Source organism: Psammomys obesus, unplaced genomic scaffold, assembly GCF_907164565.1.
Source record: "Psammomys obesus unplaced genomic scaffold, mPsaObe1.curated_primary_1811, whole genome shotgun sequence".
NCBI lineage: Eukaryota > Metazoa > Chordata > Mammalia > Rodentia > Muridae > Psammomys > Psammomys obesus.
The window spans coordinates 19,776,380-19,797,466 of NW_026592118.1; the positions used below are offsets into that span (position 1 = coordinate 19,776,380).

The 21,087-nt window shown below is 36.1% G+C and overlaps 1 protein-coding gene across 1 annotated transcript in view; it reads right to left on the reverse strand.

Moving 5' to 3' along the window:
• The window catches only part of LOC129681019 (cadherin-related family member 4-like), a 97,517-nt gene that overhangs the window by 69,523 nt on the left and 6,907 nt on the right, over positions 1-21,087 (reverse strand). Inside the window, exons 3-8 of the mRNA XM_055612905.1 lie at positions 17,158-17,328; positions 11,001-11,095; positions 8,670-8,792; positions 6,699-6,802; positions 4,984-5,129; positions 2,976-3,158 (exon numbers count right to left, since the gene is read on the reverse strand). Of these exons, the coding sequence (XP_055468880.1) occupies positions 2,976-3,158; positions 4,984-5,129; positions 6,699-6,802; positions 8,670-8,792; positions 11,001-11,095; positions 17,158-17,328 (822 nt within the window). The remainder of the gene's footprint in view (positions 1-2,975; positions 3,159-4,983; positions 5,130-6,698; positions 6,803-8,669; positions 8,793-11,000; positions 11,096-17,157; positions 17,329-21,087) is intronic.

Below are 21,087 nucleotides of genomic sequence, written 5' to 3' on the forward strand. Positions count from 1 at the left end.
GCTGACATCCATCCAGAATTAAATGAATTGGTCTCTGTTGCTTAGACCTAATTATCTGTAAGGTCCTAATATGTTCAAATGTTTTATAGAATTCACTACTTGAGGATCCTTTCTTACTGCACACATGAGTTTGGAACCAAGCCTGATGGATTTTTTTTTGAAGAGATTTATTGATTTTTATCTCATGCTTATGTGTAAGTATTTGAATTTAGGCGTGTGCATCACATGTTTGACTGGACCAGAGGATGCCAAAAGAAGGTTCTCTGGACCTGAAGTTGCAGGTAGTTGTGAGCCATCAAGTGGGTTCTAGGATCCAAACTCAGGTCCTCTGCAAGAGCAGCAAGTACTCTTAACCATTGGAGCAATCCCTCCAACTCTGTGGCTATTGTTCATAATTTACTTTGGAAGTCTCACAGAATCCATATGCTCTTTGGTATTTCTAATAATATTTGTGGAACAAATTTTTGCATTAGTTAAGATTGGTTTACTTTGTAAACCTTTTTTACACTGGATGTATCTTGTTTAGTGACTCACTCTGGGTAGTTGTCAAATCTCGGCAACTAAAAGCAATAAGTGAACTGATTTCATGAATGTCGAATGGGCAACATGCAAATTGTAATGATGTCTTTTGGGAAAGGTCACAGAATTTGAACCATTGTTTAAAGTGAGTTCTTCATGCTTTGCCTTAGTTTTAGGGAAACCACTCAATGTGATGGGACAAGAGCTTCCTGGTCTCCAGTGTGCCTTAGCAGCTCAGCCAAGTCTATGGTAGAAATCAGGTCAGGATGACCTTGAGATCCATGTGCATCTTTTAAAAGTCTACTATAATGTGGAGACACTAAAATGAAATTAACAAGAACATCAAATCGTTTCATAGTCATCCAAAAAGATAATATCTGCATGAACACTAAGACAGAAAGCAAGTCTACACCCAGATCCTTGTAAATTTGCTATATTTTTGACTATTTTTTTTTTAAAATTTGAGATTATCTTATAATAACAACATTTTCTTTCTTCACTTTTCTCCTTCTAACTACTACCATATATTTCTATCTCCTTTGGCTCTTTTAAATTTATGGCCTCTTTTTATTTCATTGCTGGTGTGTGTGTGTGTGTGTGTGTGTGTGTGGTTTATAAACATATAAATTCTACCTTTAGAGTCTGTGTAATCTTCCTTGTTTGTATGTGTTCAGTGATGATCATCAGGCATGGGTAAGCAATTCCTGAGCTTTCTCCTTGGGAAAGACTATTTCCCCTGCTCTCAGTATCCCTTGGTTGCCAGTAGTTCTTTGTCTAAGCTTGAGCCTACCAACTGACAAGGCTGACTGGCCAAGGTCCACCAGAGACTCACCAATCTCTGATGCACCAGCATTGGGATTACAAGCACATCACACCAGCTGCATTTTATTAGCTCATTAGTTTGTTGGGTTTTGTTTATTTTTCAAACACGGGTTCTGAGGATTTCACACAGGTCCTCATGCTTGCAAAACTCACTTTATTGACTGCACTTTTCTACTAAGTCATATGAGTTATATCTTACTATTTAGGTTTTTATACATTTGACAAATTATGAGGTACATATTAAGCCATATGTTATAGATGCATTTCAAATACTATTTCCATTACCCTTCTCCTCTATCAACCAAACAAATAATTATAATTGAAATTTGAATTATGCAGATCATTTCTTTTACTTTTTAACCTACTTTCCCTTATACACCTTTTAAATCTTTAAAAATATTCTTTTTTGAAGTGGGAAATAGTAGGATCTGGAGAGAACAGGAGCTCTAAAAGGAGAGCAACAGAACCAAAAAAATCTGAGCACAGGGATCTTTCCTGAGACTGATACTCCAACCAAGTACCATGCATGGAGATAACCTAGACCCCCTGCACAGATGTAGCCTATGGCAGTTCAGTGTCCAAGTGGGTTCCATAGTAATGGGAGCAGGGACTGTCTCTGACATGAACTGATTGGCCTGCTCTTTGATCACCTCCCCCTGAGGTGGGAGCAACCTTACCAGGCCACAGAGGAAGACAATGCAGCCATATCTGATGAGACCTAATAGACTAGGATCAGAAGGAAGGAAAAGAAGACCTTCCCTATCATTGGACTTGGGGAGGGCCATGCATGGGAGAAGCGGGAGGAAGGGAGGGGTTGGGAGCGGAGGAGGGAGGGAGCTACAGGGAGGATACAAAGTGAATAAAGTGTAATTAATTAAAAAAAATATTATTTTTTCATTCTACAAACTCTCTCATATGCCTGTCCTTGCTTGCTTGCATATTCAAGACAAAAATCTTTTTTTTTTCCCACTGATTGTTATTTATAAACCAATTCAAGTTTGGTGAACCTGGGTGAATGACAGAGTAGCATCACAAATTCAAGCCCAGCCTGAACTTCCAGAGACTGAAGTAGCAAGCTTGCTAGACCATGCATAGACTAGATCTGGGCTTCCTACATGTATATACCCAATGGGTATTTTGGTCTTCATGTGGATTCCCTAGTAAGGGGAGAGGGTGCTGTCTTTGACATGGATTCTGTCGCAAGATTTTTAATCACCTCCCCTGCCACCATGGCAGAGGAAGTGCTCAGTCCTGATGTGACTTGATGTGCTGGGGTGGGTTGGTCAGAGAGGTAGGGCCCTCCTTTTATAAGGGATAGGAGAGGTGGCATAGAGAAAGAAGGGAGGATGAGACCGGAGGACAGGAGAGAGGGTGCTACAATTGGGAGGTAAAGTGAATAACTAAATAAATTTAAAAACAAAAACAAGCCAAACAAACAAAGAAACAAATAAACAAAAACCTCTAGAATAGAATTATAGTTCACTGATGGAGCATGCCTCTTAATACAGGTTCAATCCTTAGCACTCTTCACCCTAAATCAAATCCCCGAGTAAGCGCGGCTATACTTCCATGCTACTCGTTCTACCACAGACAATGCTTCTTGAATCTTTGAATGAAATTGACTTGTTACATACCTGCGCCCGTTGAAAACCTTGGATCACAGTAAATAGGATCGTCAACATCTTCCACAAAAACTGTGAACATATAGGAGCTAGTGTTATTGCCATTGTCTGTGGCTTCAACTTCCAAAGAGTATATTCTGGAGTTCCGTGGATTGTCAAGATTCAGAGGTTGAAGCACAGTGATTGTACCTGTGACTAAGGAAGAAAATAAATAAAAGCGGTTAAAGTAGAATATTTATTCCTAGGTTAGTCTATACTGATGATGTTTAAATTTAGATAAGGATATAATTTCCATTTATAAGAACGTGATGCTCACCAAGTGTATACCCACTGCAAAAAGTTTAAAACTTTTTTTTTTACTACATACTTATTTTAAAATAATACCATATTAAGGCTCATTTCATCACATTTCCTCTAAATATTTTCAGTTATCATGTATTTGTTTACCAAACACAGGGAGTAGCATTCCTATTCTGAAATACCACATATAAGAGGTCACAATTCTTATTAACTGTAATGTATCATAGTAGTGAGTGCAAAAACTCATCCCAATTATTCATTGCTTCTGATAACAAGTTTCAGTTATTTTGTTACACACAAATGAAGAACTCAAGTGTTAAACTAAACTAAGAAAAGTTTGCTAAAATGGGGTGCCTGTTCATCCCTGGTGTTACAACTTACTTTTCCTTTAAGAATTTTCTTTTTGCTTTGAAATGATCTACCTTGAGATTATCCTGTACGTCTTCAGAACTTTCATAAGGCTTTGCAAGTCTACTGACATTTTCTTACTTTTTTTCTTCCACTAATATTTAAATATGAAGATTTGTAAACAGATTAAAATTTATGGACTTAAATATTTTTTCAAGTATTGGATGATTAAGTATGATGGTTTTGCAATGTGCCAACTTGACAATTCTGTTCTCATTTGTTTTGGATTTTGGTGGCCCACAAGGAGATATCTCATCAATTTGGAGGTTGGAAAGGTAGCAGCAGTCTTTTAGTTTAGTATGTTGTAGTTTAGTTTATACATATATTTTGGCTGCTCTCCTGTATTGCTGCTGAAATGAAGTGGCTACAACTGAATTTGTAAGTTTTTTTTTTTTTCCTTCAGCCTTTTCAACTCTTGGACATTGTTGCAACACACTCTATTCTACAAACTTGATGCTCAAAAACCATGTAGTTGAGTTATATTAAAATTGAAACACTCACAGAGACACAAAGATACATACAAATCTCTTAATGTTTTAAGTAGGTTTTTTATTCTGTGTTGCCATATGCATAGCTATACTGAACCTCAGATTGGCCAACCTGTGAAATCTTTCTGTTTTTCTGACTTCTAGGTTAGGTGTGCCTACTAAACTCTGAGACAGAAAGACCCAGATTGTTCAGGACACCAACACTGTCAAAGTGAGAGACGGGAACTCTCGCTGGTCAAATCATCCTGATTATATTCCACTCATCCTTTCATGTTCTAATCTACTCTAAGTGTTTCCACTTTATGTGTACTTCTTTTCCTGACTTCAAGTTCTAGAACTAGATGGAGACTATAGTCCATCTAAAACTGCATTGCCAGCTTCCAGAACATACTCTTAGTGCTTCTGTTTCTCTACTTGATTATCACACTTAATGATACCAGATTAAAAATATACCCACAAGAACAATGTTTCAGAGTAACTATTTTTTCCACATAGACAAAGTTCTATCTATAATCAAATATTTAAGAGTAAAACACCTGGTAAAAGTCTCAAGTTTTACAAATATGACCACAGATATATTCAAGCAAATCATCTGTGAAGGATAATATTCTATAATGAGAGTCAAAGTTTTATATCATTCTCTGTTTCACAAGACTATTTGGACAAGTAGGAAAGTTGTAAGAATAAATGTCACATGTTTCTGTTATGTTTACTATTCTGTTTAATTTTTAAAGAGTAATTTTACAAGTCCAAAATCCAAAGGGAGTGTAGAGATTGATTTATGTTTAGCTAAAGTACTTTAGAAGTATTTATCTAAAACTTACAAGAGTCTAAACCGAATATTTCCTGCTGGGTTTTAAAGGAATACACAATGGTGCTGTCTTCATCACGGTCTGTGGCTTTTACTCTTGCTACGAAATCTCCAATGGGTTTATTTTCAGTCACATTAATTGAATCCGTAGGAAATGGCCTAAAAATAAAATTGTGAGGAAAAACTTTAGAAACAACTTAACAACTGTACAATCTAAATGCTGACTCATAAACCAAAGGAATTCTAAGTTATTAATGCTATTTACTCTTGTCAGGAGTTTAAGAGCTCTAAATATATTTAAATGTTGGGAAAAGCTCTTTGCATCACAAAGTTACATGGATTATTTTTAATATGCTCTTTCTTTCATATTATCTCCATTTTTCAGCCAAATTAGAAGGAACAAGAATGGAATAAAAGAGGTGAAAAATGAAAAACAAAATGGAATAATTAATCTCCATTGTTCCAAACAGCCAATGCATGGAACGGTTGAAAAATGAACGTAAGACGCTAAACATATTCATTTTCATCTTGTAATCTGGGAGGATAAATTGCTTTCCAAAGATGTAACTTAGAGCAAAGTATTATGTCAATTTCTGTAACATTACCTATTACCTTTCTGCGAGTCACACAATATACCTGACAGTCTGAAATGTAAGTTTCTTTACTTGGCAATTTTTTTAGACATCATACCTAACTGATAACTTATGTGGCCTGTGAGGTCCAAGGACAGAAAAGTTGAGTCATTCTATGCCTACAAGTAGCACTCTTGGCCACATCACACCCGGTCTTTCTTTCACACCTAGTATAATAAAGAAAATGCCTCATATAAAAGCTGTATTCTAGAACACTTTAAATCACTTTTTTTCCCCGTTGCCCTATTTTGTTAACGTTCTGTGTCTCTTTATAAATGAAAAGAAAATTAGGAACTATGTAGTAATTTGGTCATGGCTCACATATACTTAGCAATAAATTCTGCTACATGGGGAATTGATTTATGTTTATTAAGTAATGATAGCAACAAAATATTACTCTTAAATCATGATGGTATTTTTACTACAAACAAAGGTAGATGTACAGATTGACCATTTTTAGAAATAAGGGATTATGGAACCACCAAATTTGTTTCAGTTCCTCAGACACTGTAACCAGATGAATTCAAGAACTCAATAAACTGCTCTCTATGATTATCTGTGGAGATACAACTTACTAACACAAGGAAAGTAACCTTAATACTGCTACTTTCTATCTTTACTAATCTAAGAAATATTTTATTTCTATTATAATATATTTAATCACTACATTTTGAAAACTACATTTTGAAATATAGAAAATATTGATTCATATTCTGCATATATTTCCTAATGTTACATTGTATGTGGAAATATGCAAATTAAATATTTAAATATTTAAACTTTTAAAGGTCAATGTAGTTATTGGAAATGAGTGTAATAGCTTTATTTTTGGGAAATGAAAACAGAAACACAACCAAATCATTCCATCACATTACAGGTTGAAAATGTCCAAACTTGTTTTGCGTATTTTCTGATAAACTTTGTACATTGTTCTCACGTGCGTCGGTTGTGGGCATATTCTAATGTGTTTTTGACAGAGCAGAACTTGAGATAGTTTTCCACGTTATCAAAGGCTCTTTATTGTCATTTATACTACATACAAAAACTTGTGTTTTTACAATCTCCTATGCTTACACTTTGAAACAAATGTGCTTACTCAAATTGAGGTGTCTCATCATTTGTGTTTCTAATATTTATAATTAGTGTCCCTTGACAGAACAAACCCGTTGTATCTGTTGCTCTTACTGAAAGCTGGAACGTCTGGAAGAGAGGTTTTGAAAAATTATAATACACTATTTGAAAACTGTTAATACATATATACTTTAAATGTCTCATGCTACATTTGTAGCTTTCTCCAAATATATACATATATATTTTCTCCAAATTTATATATTATGTATATATTTATACTTATATAATATATTTAGATATAAACATACATTTTATGAATAGTGTTAATAAGTATTAATAATTTTTCAACTAAACTCACAATAAATTTCAAAAAAAGATTCATTTAATATGCTATAAAATTTCACTCAGAAGTCTTTAGAGTTTGGCTACTGGCCTAAATATAGAAGCAGTAGAAACAAAACATGAGTGAATTCTACATTTATCCATAAACCCAAAATATAAAGAACTGATGCTCTTAATGATGCAGACTGCTTGGGGATGATCCCAAGACACAGGACTTCAAACTATTCTTTAGGATAAGAACATGATGTGGTTTCTGAAGGACTAGAAATGTTATTAGAATTGAGTAAGCTCCTTGTCAGCCTATCCCTCCTCTCCCCCCCTAGATATCATGGGATTCCTATCTAGTGCCACTTTGGGGACACAAACAAAGCATGCCTAGCACAGCAAAAGGTCATTAACAAACATTAACAAATGCCTACAACATAGAAGCTTCCATGTTGAGTGAACGACAGTGGTTGTGTGGGTGACCCTATGCTCAATCATATAAAATTAGTGGTTGCTGGAGAGTATAGTAAGGATAAAGAAAGAAAGAAATTTTAGAAGCCTGCACATGCTGTGGAGAATTCGTGAGTAGAGGGACAGAGAGAGAGTCCCAGAAAGGTAGCTCTGAACCACTTACATGCAGATGGAGGTAGTCTAGCTAACTTCCACCTCTTTTCTCTCTATCGTAATCTAATAGAGTACCCTTAAAGTCTGCTGTTGCCAGCCCCACTATTCAACACTTAATGTTTCCAAACTGAAGGTTAAATAAGATCCATTGGCTTTCCTTGCCCCACCTCCTTTTCAGATTAGAAAGTTGAAGTCATCTTCAACTACTAAATTTTCCTCCTAAATATCGTCAGCGACTTCCTTTTTGTTCGAGAGCAGTGGAGTGGTTTTCCTCCTAACTGTCGTCAGCGGCTTCCTTTTTGTTCTAGAGCAGTGGAGTGGTTTTCCTCCTAACTGTCGTCAGCGGCTTCCTTTTTGTTCTAGAGCAGTGGAGTGGTTTTCCTCCTAACTATCGTCAGCGGCTCCCTTTCTGTTCTAGAGCAGTGGAGTGGTTTGCGACCCGTGGGTCACAATGCCTTTGGGAGTCACACATCAGACATCCTGCACATCAGTTATTGCTCTTAATGGTTATGGATCATAACCATTATGATGGTTATCATTATGATTCACAACAGTAGCAAATTATAAAGTTATGAAATAGCAATGGAATGACTTTATCATTGAGGGTCATCACACCATAAGGAACTGTATTAAAGGGTTGCAGCATGAGGAAGGTTGAAGAATCTTGCATTTCAACTTACCCATTTTCTCAACAGCCTCATGAGTTAACATAAACGGAGGTATTGCTAAAACAGGAATATTTTACAATAGCAGTCATAACAGCCAACAGGTATATATTCATCTACCTTTCACACTCACTTATCCCAATGATCATTTAGTTAGGATATCTGTGATAATTTTCTCTTAAATTCCTTTAGAAACTTTTATATAGGAAAGGTACAATCTCTACATTTTGGTAAATCTAAGGATTAGGTCTAGACATTTGGTTAACCACAAAACTCTGCAAATGAATCTCACAAAATATTACCCTTTGTAATGACACAATAGCCGTAATTTTTCAATTTAATTTCTATTCTTAATAGAGGAATAAATAAAATTGCATTACATGATATCCAGCATCAAAGTCCAAGACATCTTCACCTCTTACGCTAACAACACCATTTACAGGGTCTACTCCAAAGGAGTTTGCTCCCCTCTTTGGTCCAGATAACTCTGTCTCAATGGTGTACTGGAAAATAAGATGTATGTTACTCACTTAAAAATAAAGGAAAAGGCAGAGAAGATTTACTAATGTACAACAATGAGACAAACATGTAGAAAGTTCCTTAGTGATTTATATTTCCCAATCTTATGGTCTAGCTGGCATAAAAACCAGTGGCATCTTCTCATTTGCAGTGAAGAATAATAGTGTCACTTACTGATTTTACACTCCCTTTGCAAATACTTAATGGAGTTGTACACCGCATTTTCCTAAAATAATTTAAACACGCCTGTTTCTGATTCTACCAGTGATTTTATATATAAAAGGAAATACATACAGAATGAACTTATTGTCACTTTTTAAACTTCAAAACATTCAAGATTTCTACACATTTTAAATTTCAAATATTAATACCATGGTATATGCAGGTTTAAAAACTTTACTAAAATTTCTTCCGTGATTTAAGGAGAGGTTAAATTAGATAAATATATTCTCAAAACTATCCGACAAGAAAGTTAAAGGAGAAAATAATTTGAGAAAGGTCCAGTTGCTGTTGCGAATTCATTTTTAAACTTGTATGAATTCTATATCCCAGCAATATAACCAATTCTCAGAAAATTATATTTTGAAACTCTCACTCGCTTCTCCCTCTCATGTTTCCATGAATAGCAGACTGGCAATAACTATTTTCATCTGGACCAGAGGTTATTTTTCATCAATCTTCTGAAAAGACATTATCTAATAGGAAAGATCTCAGATTTCTTGACAATTGTAGGCTATATCTAGCCTATAACAATATAATTTTTGCTATTCCACAGAGAGTTTTACTACCTTGACTGACAACATCACATATGTCGACAAGGAGTAGGGAAAGAAAAAGAAATATCTGTTAATTGCGGAAATCAAGGGCAGGAGATTATGGGACTTTCCCATGTCATGCCACTAGCCTCGGGAAAATTCAAAACCGCCCAGGTCAACGGAGAGCCCAGCAGCAGTTGGTGCTCCGTTCCTTCACTGATAGAGTTACTGAACTGGTAGAAAAGGATTTCAGTATGTATTCAAAAGGAACAGCTTCCAGGAAGTCATGAGAACTCTCAGAGTTTAAATGGCAGTACACTCCCAAGATAGAACTTCAGAAGTTTTATTTTTGCAAAGTTTATGAGAAACTTTAGTGAGGTATCCCAGAAGCAGAAAGAATAACATGGTATATACTCACTTCTAAGTGGATATTAGACATACTATATAGGATAATCATTACTAAAATCTGTACACCTAAAGAAACTAAGCAAGAAGGAGGACCCTGGGTAAGATTCTCAACCCTCATTCAGAGAGGCAAATGGGACAGACATCTGAAGAAGGAGAAAAAATAAAACAGGACAGGAGCCTACCACAGAGAGCCTCCGAAAGACTCTACCCAAGAAGATATTAAAGTAGATGCTGAGATTCATATGCAAACTTTGGGCAGACTGCAGGGAATCTTATGAAAGAAGGGGAAGACAGAAAGACATGGAGGGAACAGGAGCTCCACAAGTAAAATACCAGAACCAAGAAATCTGGATACAGGGGTCTTTTCTGAGACTGATACTCCAACCAAGGACCATGTATGAAGATAATCTAGGACTCCTGCACAGATGTAGCCCATGGAAGTTCAGTATCCAAGTGGGTTCCCTAGTAAAAGGAACAGGGACTGTCTCTGACATGAACTCAGTGGCTAACTCTTTGATCACCTCCCTCTGAGGGGGTAGGGAAGTTTTACCAAGCCACTGAGGAAGACAATGCAGACATTCCTGGTGAGACATGATAGTCTAGGGTCAGATGGAAGGGGGGAGGGACTATCAGTGGACTGGAGGAGGGGCATGGGAGGGGAAGAGAGAGGGAGGGTGGGATTGGGAAGGGAGGAAGAAGGGGGCTACAGCTGGGATACAAAGTGAATAAATAGCAATAAATAAAAATTTAAATCAAAAAAGAGAAACTTTATAATCATAAATCAGTTATATGAAAAAATCTTTAGATTACATACTTACGAATTAGTAAGGCAAAGTATACACACACAAATACACAGACACATACACACATTACACACACACAGAGAGATGCACAGACAAATACACACACACACACACACACACACACACACTTATAAAAATGCATTCTCTAGTCTTTTGAACTGTCTCAGATGCTTTGCTCTGTGTGCCTCCTGCAGAAATGTCTGCATCTCTCCCAATGACGACCTACTGTCACTTTGTCACCATGTGGAATGTCTTCATCTGTGACAGTCACTTTATAAATGGGTTGAAAGAGCGGATAGTCCTCAGCAATTTCAAAGGTAGCTGTGAAGAAAAAAGAAAAAAAAACATTGAATTAAAATCAAATATTAATCATGTTAAAGTGAATTTTAGATTATTGTGGGGCTGGGATAACCATTTAGGACAGTGATCTGGTTCTCTTTGTCTCTCTTTCTCTTTCCTATCCCACGTGATGCTTTTCTTTACTCTGTATCATTAACGGCAGCAACTATAGCTTAGTAAGAAAGAACATGACATGAGGATACAGTAAGGTTCGAAAAACATTTCTAAGGCTACTTGGGTCAGTTTCTTCCAGAAGTATGTGGGTGGATAATAGTTAACCTCCAACTCTTGTAAATTTTCTATCATGTTTTTACAAAGCTGAATGTACGTTTTAAGGAATACACAAAGCCCTTCGAATACAGGCATAGAGTAACAGAGTGGGCTCAGTAAAAGACAGGTTAAGTGCATTGTTTTCTTGATTTTTCGAAATGAAAACACTTTGCACACATGCATGCCTGTGAGTACGCACACGTGTGAATGTGTGTGGTATGTGTGCACATATATGTGTCTGTGTGTATGTGTGTTTAAGAGAGTCTGCAGATGTGCACATGTTTGGGTGAGTCTGTGCGTGACTCTGTGGGTATCTATGTATTGTTCCATTAGACCTTATTGAAACATGATCTCAAGGTCAATGACAAAGCATTCTAAAATTTCCTATTTGTTATCTAACAAGTAGACTAAATTAAAATTATAATAGAATCAAATTTTTATCAAAATGCTCAACCAAATTAATTTTTAAATTAATTTATTTACATCTTTCTGTAGCCCACTCCCTCCTCTCCTTCCAACCCTCTTCCCTCTTTCTCCATTCCTTCTTTCCTATTCCTCAGAAAGGGGAGAGCCCTCTACCCACCCACCCCAGTTAATCAAATCAAATCAAGACAGAGCTCATGCTCTTTCCATGAGGCTTGGAAACGCAGCCCCAAGAGGGGAAAGTGATAGAAAAGCAGGCAACAGAATCCATGTCAGAGTCGATCGACTCTTACTTCCTTTACAAAGGATCCATATTAGGACCAAGATGCCTATAGGCTACACCTGTGTAGAGGGCCTAGGTCCAGTCTTTGCATGGTCCTTGGTTGGAGCTTCAGTCTCCACAAGCTCCTCTGGTCCCTAGTTAGTTGGCTCTGATGGTCTTCTTATGGAGTTCTGTTTCCTCCACGTTCTTCCTTCCACTTCTCTGCAAACTCCCTCTGCTTCCCCAAATGTTTGGCTCTGAGTCTCAGCATCTGCTTCAATCCACTTCTGGGTGGAGCCTTTCAGAGGACAACTATGCTATGCTCCTGTTTGTGAGCATAGCAGAATATAATTAACCATGTAAGGGTATGGCCTTCTCCCATGGGGTGGGTCCCAGGTTGGGTCAGGCATTGGTTGGACATTTCCTCAATTTCTGTTCTGTCTTTTTCCCTGTACATCTTGTAGAAAGGGTAAATTTTGGGTCGAAGTTTTTGTGAGGGGGTTGCTTTTCCTCATCTCCCACTGAGACCTGTCTATTCTGAAGGTGTCTTCTTCAGTCTTCATGATCCCTGCTAAAAGAAGTATCAGCTAGAATCATCCCCATGTCTTCCCAGAAGCCTACCCTGCCTTAGGACTCCAGCTTGTCATAAGGATGTCCCCATAAAGATTTCTTGCCATAAAGATGGTTAAATTTAAATCTTTGTGACGTTTAAAGGAAACCTCTAAAAATGTTTTGGTGTAAGCTTAGATTAATGCTCATAAGCAGGATTGTGCTTTTTATATTTTTTCCAGAAACAGTGCAAGAAGAAAGAGAAAAAAGAAGTAAAATTAATATCAACACACAAAGACCTGCCTGAGCATAAGGTAAAGACAGATTATAATCAAATGTTAAAATAACTTGGGTGAATTAAGAATGAAATCTTAATAAACTTAGTAATCAATGTTTTAAGTTTTCATTTTACTATGAAGCTATATGTCAAGCAAAAATTAACCCAGAAAAACTGTAAGAGAAAAAATGCTAACATTAGGTCTAATTATGCTGTGAATTGTTACTAGAAAAATTAAATCTATTCAAAGTGCAAAACCAGAAAATTCTCTTTGAAGCATCATGAGTGAACAGTAGTGCAGGGAGGGACAAAAACACTTAAAAAGACATCTCAGATTTTTTTTTTCTTTTTATTAAAGTCAAACAAGTAATAACAAAATTACTTTTACATAATAAGTGAGATTTAAAATAAAATGAAGTAAAGCATAACTAGACAGACACAGGCTTCTATAATTCAGCTTGAATCAAATGATCAGAACACTAGATTTAAGATTCTTTTGAATTGTCCAACTGTTGGCCAGTTGTCAGATGTTTTTTTCTGAGTCTTTATGAGCCTGAGCTATTATCTACAAAGAGAATTATTAAGGGCTTAACCGTACTGGACCCTCAGTGTTCTGGAGCAATTCTCCATTAGTGTACTCTTTAACTTTAAACGCTATTTCAGTTTGCCTTTTCCCCTAAACTTTTAACCCCTTCTCATCTATCTTGAAGTTCATAGCAGAGCTATCAAAATATCACAGAGTAAACAACCAATTAGGCTGAAAAGAGCTGAACTTCCCCCAAAGGTTCTTCCTCACCACTTATATCCCTGTGTCCTGTTCTTGTGAAAGAAAAGAACTTCTCCACAAGGGACAAACCTTCTCACTGTGCTGTGTCTCCTTTGCTCTTTGGTTCTCCTTTTGTCAACGGCCCTTTCAAGCCTGCCTACTCATTAGGGTGTCAACACATGCATTTCTGGAAAACATCACACCTGAACCAGCACTGTTTACTCGTGGCCACAATTCTGTCTTACTCTTCATTGTCAGGCTTTATATCATTTTTTTCACTTCCTACTCAATCTAAAATCCATTCTACAGCAGGAAGTTTCCCAAAACGTTTTTGTACATCTATGCTTGCTAAACAAATGAACCAAAATTGGTGTCCATGTTATTGATTTCCCGTCAGCATTTATATAAGTGACTGTTCTTTCTTTACTTGGCAGGTAAAAGAGTACCACTAGGAAGGGTTTGCTCCAAAACTTCCAGCATCTGTGGAAAACCTCTACTGCAAAATTAAAGTTGACAATCTGAATAGCTCTTAAGTTCTTTGATAAGACAGAGCCCTGTTACAGATTTTCAAACTGTGTCCAACAGTGTCTTAACAACCCACAGTCTCTGGTGACAACCTCCCTTATCTGTCATTCTCAAGGACACGTTTATTGTTTATTGTTTTCTCAAAGACAAGAAGGTCATCCAAAGTAAGAGGCAGGTACTCAGGAGTTATAGGAGTTTGAGATCCAGAAAAGGGTCAAGAGGTCAGAGGAGATCAGGAGAGATAATCTGACACCTCAGTACTTGACCACCACAGGAAAGAAAAGTGAAGCATGAATAGAACCCACTTATTGAGTTAACTCTATAGCCTATACCATGTTTTCCTTTCCTTTGAGAACAAACTGCATATATTGTCAGGAAACATTTTTTCATAATAGTAAAAGACTACTTTTGTATTGACATTATGGAATACACAGTCCATTTCCAAACTCACTCAGCATTCCAGAGGAAGTAAATGCAATAGTTAGTTAAGCACGATATATTAGAGGTACTTTCATACACAAAAATCCTAATTTATTTTAATGATCATTTAAAAATGTTGAATGTATTCATTTAGTAAATTGAGCATTTGATTTGCTTTGTACATTTTAAACTTGAAAATGATGTATTTAAAAATTACTTCATGTTTGCAAAAGAAATTTATAGTTCAAATTAACGGTCTTGAAAATTGTGGTATAATAAATCATATTTTCATGGAACGCCGCTTTAATTGCAGTGATAAAGATGTCTTTCAAGTAGACACTCAAGCCGAGTCACAGGTCTCTAGTATGTTTTCAGAATGTAGAGTACAAAAGTATAATTTGAGAGGAGAAAACATAAAATTTAAAGGCCCGTTTTTAATTTGATAAACTCAGAAAATCAAATGATAAAAACCTATAATTGTTCGGGAGAGAGATGCAGACAGTGATGGATGTGTCATTCAATCCAGCTGTGCTTTTGTCCCCCCATTTGCACTTTCCTCGGTGTGAGCTCAACCTCCCAGTCAAACAAATCTTCTCTGTTCATGAAATTACCCCAATGTCTTCCTTTTGAAAGAAAAAAAAAAAACAGACAAGAGTCTTGCAATCCCATATAACCCAGCCACTGCCTTCTCTCCAATTTCATGTTAAGCTGTGTAAAGAAATGTTCTCTTTTCAAAGACTCACTAATCAGCTTGCAACACTCTGGCTTCATCTATGACTTGGTAAAATAGTTTCTAGACTCAATAGTTGACGTTTCCTTACAGTTTGTGCAGGAAGCAACGGGCAATGTAAGAACCATTTAGGTTAACTGTAGAATACAATTCTATTAAGCCAGCACCTGTAATTCTCCTGGAATGCTCTTTTCCCTTGTCATTCATGGCATAACTCTCTTCTTTGGCTACCACCATTTTGAATGCTCTTTCTTTTCTTGGCAGGCTAACTTTCTTCCCGATGTCATTAAATGTATTTCTTCAAGGTTTGGCCCTGCGCCTTCCTTTACTCTAAGGCCCCACTGTGATTGAGTGATTTCATCCAAATACATGGTTTCAATTACAAAACCTTCATAGCCCTATGTAAGACCTCTGAGCTCAACTGCTAACCTAAATCCCTCCTTTGATATATGGAACAAAGGCATATCAAATATGATATGTTGCACTGGGAGTGTTATTCAGTGGAAGATTGCTTGCCTATCATGTTTCGGTCCTTATTTATCCCCTAACTCCTTACAAACAACTCAAATTCAAAGTGAGCCCACAATTCTCTTCAAATGTCTGTTCCTCAGTTTCCCTTTTATGCTTAAGGATCTCTGCCTCACTTTTACAGTAAGACACCTGAAAGCTTTCCTTCTTCCTTTTTATTTACTTTGTCATCGGGTTAATTTAGTATTTAAGCATATCAAGTCAATTGTTTCCACTTATTTCTATCATATTCTTTGTCCAAAATGTACCATATCCTGCCAGGATTACTGAAACAAACTGTTGTCTGCTCTTTTTTTTTTTTCTTTGTCTGTTCTGTATATCTTTAAACTTATTCATGAGTTACATCTAGAATTCTGTCAGTGGTTCTATGATCTACGAACTAAAAATAATGTCTATAAAATAAAGTGATCTAAAAGCACAAAGAGGACAGATATTTTATGACACAAAAAAAGCTGTAGGAAGCTGAAATTTCAGTGTTCATAAATAACATTTCTACATCTGCTTGCTGTTGTTTGTGCATTGTTGTATTTTCTGCTACAGGAACAAATTTGAGTGATGGCACACCCATCAATTTATACTGTAAGCACCAGGCACCAATCCTTAATAATTTTTATTGTTATTTGTCACACACCCTCTTTATAATCAGAAAATAATGTAGGGTAACTGACACAATTTTAAGGGATGTGAAGTATTTTGTCACTGAATTTTTTTGGAGAAAAATTGTATTTCTTAAACAATATCTGATAGTTAAAAAAAAATCTGATTCATGACAGAGAACACAGACTAAGCACTGATCACGATAACTTAATTGAAAAATAATTGTGAGCAAAAATAGAATATTTTAGATGAAACACATTATGATAATAGATTTGTTATTAAAAAAACAAATAATAATGAAAGTATAGCCAAAGTCACTTGTTAGCCAAGAAAGAAGAGCCATTCACTAATACATTTACTGATATAGCACTCCTGCCCTCCCATATTACTAATTTTTATAAATGTCCTTAAGAATTATTTTCTTAATTTTAATGTGTAAGCTCGCAAGCGCAAGTGGAAATTTCTACCTCACAAACATACTTTCAGTCTATTCTAGTGAGCATCTGTGTGTTTTCTGACGCACCTGTCTACTGGCCTGTGCTTGTATAATTAAACATCTATATATACCTACATTCTTCCTAAAAAAATATTCCTGAGTGTTTTTATATTAAACAGCATCTTTCATTTCTTTCACTGTGGATTTTTATTGAAACTAAGCAACAGAAAAATATAATAATAATAAAAAAAAGAATCATACCTGAGCCAGAAGAAAAGAGGGGGTCAACGGTACAGTCTGGAGGTTCTGGAACATCAACTATATTAACGGTCAAAACATGTCTCATGTCTCCTCCAGTATCAATTATAAGCAGAAATCTGGTTGAATCTTTTTCATAATTAAAGACTTTTGTAGATGTGATGACGCCAGAGTCTAATAAAGAGATAAGTCAAATCATAAATACCCTCTATTAATATAGCTAGTAGGCGACATATCTATATTCCTACCTATAAATATAAGTTAAGATATCTAGAAATGTGTTAAAATCAGAAATTGTAATTGCTAAATAATGTTATATAAATGAATTAAATTGATACTGACATGATCTATCCAAAATTGCACAATCAACAGTCTGTTGAAGGATTGGAAAGAAAATAGGTATTGTAATAGATTCCTAACCAAAAAAAAAAAAAAGAAAGAAAAAAGAAATACAGGCAAGTAGATATAACTGATTCAGATGTTTTCTTTTTTCTAATATACTGTTTTCCCTGAAACATTTTCATTGAAAATCATTTCTGACGTCACAGAGGCTATCAGTAACAGAGATTCCATTGGCCTTTATTCACTTACTGGTAAAAAGAAACGTAGATTGTTTAGCTATATCCAGTCTATTTACAATAACTGTACTATAACATCATGATATAAGGACTTTTGATGTGTGCTCATGTGGGTGTGGGCAGTGGTATGATTCACATTTGCTGGGATGTGCACATGTTACATGAAGTGGATGTTGACGTGTGACTTCTTCCTCAATCGCTTATCACCTTCTCTTGGAACAGGATCTCTCATTATTTGAGTTCACTGACTAGATACAGTGGTTGACCAGAAAGCACCCTCGGTCTCTCTGTCTTTACCCTTTCCCACCAGCACTCGATAACAGACAACCACTGCCGTGTCCAGCTTTTCTATGAGTGCGAAGGATCTAATCTCAAAATATTCATGCTTGTATTGCAAGTCCTTTATCAGCAGTGCCATCTTTCCAGCCCCTGAAGTCTGTGTTTTGCAGAATTTTGGTCTGAAACTAAGATAACATTTACTACCAGGAACTCTGTGTTATGGAAGAGGATACATTGCTTCTGCTGGGCTAGTTTAATCCTCAGCATTAAAAATAATTAAATTATGGCAAGGAGAGCTAGTATACATGAAACGAAGAAACTATAGAAAGTTCCAACAATTTTGATATTAGCCACGCCAGTTTATTAAGTATGTATATAATAAGTTGCTTAAAAGTAAATATGATACCATCTTATAAAGAAACCTACTAAAAAGAAAGAAAACTGTTATAAATTCTGAGAAATTAACAATTATCAACAGATATTATTTTTAAAACATATACACTTACAGATATTAGCTTATGAGTTTAAAAAGACAAAGAGTACATTTTCCTAAAACAAACTTCCTGTAAATGTTTACAGATTTTCTTTTCAGTTTTATGGAATGTTAAGTGCCAGATAAACTCGGGTCACAGCAAAAGACAAATATAACCTGACCTAACATCACTCAAACTAAAATGGAACTTATCTATTTTTCCTAATAGTCAAGAAGTACTTTTAAAGTGTGGTGCTAGATCCAACCTTGAGGGAATATCAATAGGAATAATGACAGGGTTTGTTTACTATGGTGTCTTCTAATGAGTTTCATCTTGTTAGGCTGAATTAACTAACCTTAAATGAATGACCCTTTGGGTCTTTCCTGATTCACTGTAAAGATTTTGGTATTAAAGATATGATGTGAGATTGTTTATATCTGTCTAGATTAACATACAATATCTGGTTGCATTTGGCATTTAAAAGCCTAACAACCAAAAGAAGCAGATTCATAACAGCTCATGTATTGGTCCCAGTGTAGTCTTAGATGTTTGTTGATGACAGGTTGTAAAGAAAAAAAAAAAAAAAAAAAGCTTTAGCATCTGATATAGTTTGAATCTTTCAGTCTAGCAATCTAGAATGTTCTATAGGTTCTAACTTGGTGCTATCAGGAGGTGATGAATTCTTCAAAAGTGGGGGACGTTTGACAATCTTCAGGTTATCAGGAAGTGTTCTAGAAGCAAATTTTGTGAAACAAACCTTTCTTTTCTTCTATGCTTTCTTTTCTCTCCTCCCACCACCCTCCTTTTTTTTTCCTCTCTGCTCAAGTGAGCTACTTTTTTTTTATTATTAGTTACATTTTATTAACTCTGTATCCCAGCTGTATCCCCTCCTTCTTTCCCTCCCAATCCCTCCCTCTCTCTCTCCCTCATCTCCTCTCTGCCCTTTTCCAAGTACACTGATTGGAGAGGACCTCCTCCCCTTTCATCTGACCCTGTTTTATCAGGTATCTTTAGGACTGGCTGCAAAATCCTCCTCTGTGGCCCAGCAGGGCTGCTCCTCCCTTGGGGGGGGGGTGAGAAGTTCAAAGAGCCTGCCACTGAGTTCCATGTATGGATATAACCTGGAACCTCTGCTAGGATGTAGCCTGTGGTAGCTCAGTAACCAAGTGGGTTTCCCTAGTAAGGGGAACAGGGACTATTTTTGACATGAGCTACTTTTTGTTGACACCCATATCTACAGTGTCTAAGAGCCTTACAGGCCTGAACATACTAGAAAAAACAAAGAATGTATGGTGGTCTGAAGAGAAATGGCCCCCTTAGGTTCATAGATTTGAATACTTTGTCACCAGGGATTGGCACTATTAGGAGGTATGGCCTTCTTTGAGTAAGTGTAGCCTTGTTGGAGGACATATGTCATCTGGGGTAGACTTTAAACTTTCAAATGCTCAAGCCAGGCCTAGTAGCTTTCTCTTCCTTCTGCCTGCCTTTCTAGTTATAAAACCTTCGGTTTCTTTTCCACCATATCTGCCTGCATGTGCCCATTCTTTCCACCATGATAATAATGGAGTAAACCTCTAAACCTGTAAGCCACCCTCAACTAAATGCTTTTTTAATAAGAGTTGCTGAGGTCATGGTATCTCTTCATAGCAACATAACTTTGACTAAGAAAGAATGTTTCTATGATATTGACAGACTCATGTCAGAGATGGACCAAACTCTTTCTTTGAAACAGATTTGAATAAACTTTTTAAATTCATACTTATGAGTGAATACAAGGATATCAGAAAGGTCACTCAGCTTACTTACAGAAATAAGAAAGGAAGCAGTATAGGTTGAGGCATCTAAATTGAAATGAGTTGTTATGCAGGATAAAAAAAATAGAATGAGCATGCAGAACTGAAGAGTTGAATATTTGTTTATTAGAATAGGAACATACTCTAAAGAGTCAAAGGCATGGCATTTATCTACTTATTTATCAAAAAAAAATAATCACAAATAGAGGATGGTAAAGAAAGACTAAAACACATGAGGCATGTTGTCACAACATCATAATGTTAACACTCCCAAAGTTGAGACAGAGAGTTTACTAACTTAAGACTAACTCAGACTATATACATAGAATCTCCTTTTAAAAATGAAGAAAGGAATGAAAGAGAGAGAAAGGGATGAGAGGAGGGAAATTAACAGATGAGGGAGCATTTTATCTTAAGTTGAGACCAGTTTGTGTTCTAAAATGATGTCTTCAACTTATTTTTCATCCTCCAAATCAAAGATATGAAGGTATTGTTCAGGACAAGAATAGAGAGATGACATAATACACCCCAAGGTCCAGAGAAAGAAGGGTGTGTAGAAGAGATTTTGACAAATACATAAAACATGGCACCAACAGTGTTGCCTTTGAACATAGACGCATTAAAAGTAGCCACATTTTAAAGAGACTCATGAATTGGTTTAAGGAGTTTTACATTTATGTTGGGAAAATTGGAACTTATTGAATAATTATGTGACCTAACATGGATATGTATCAAAGTATTTGATACCATATTTGATCTTTAATAAAAGTTCTGTCAATAAAGAGAAAGTAGTGAAAGAAACCTGGGGAC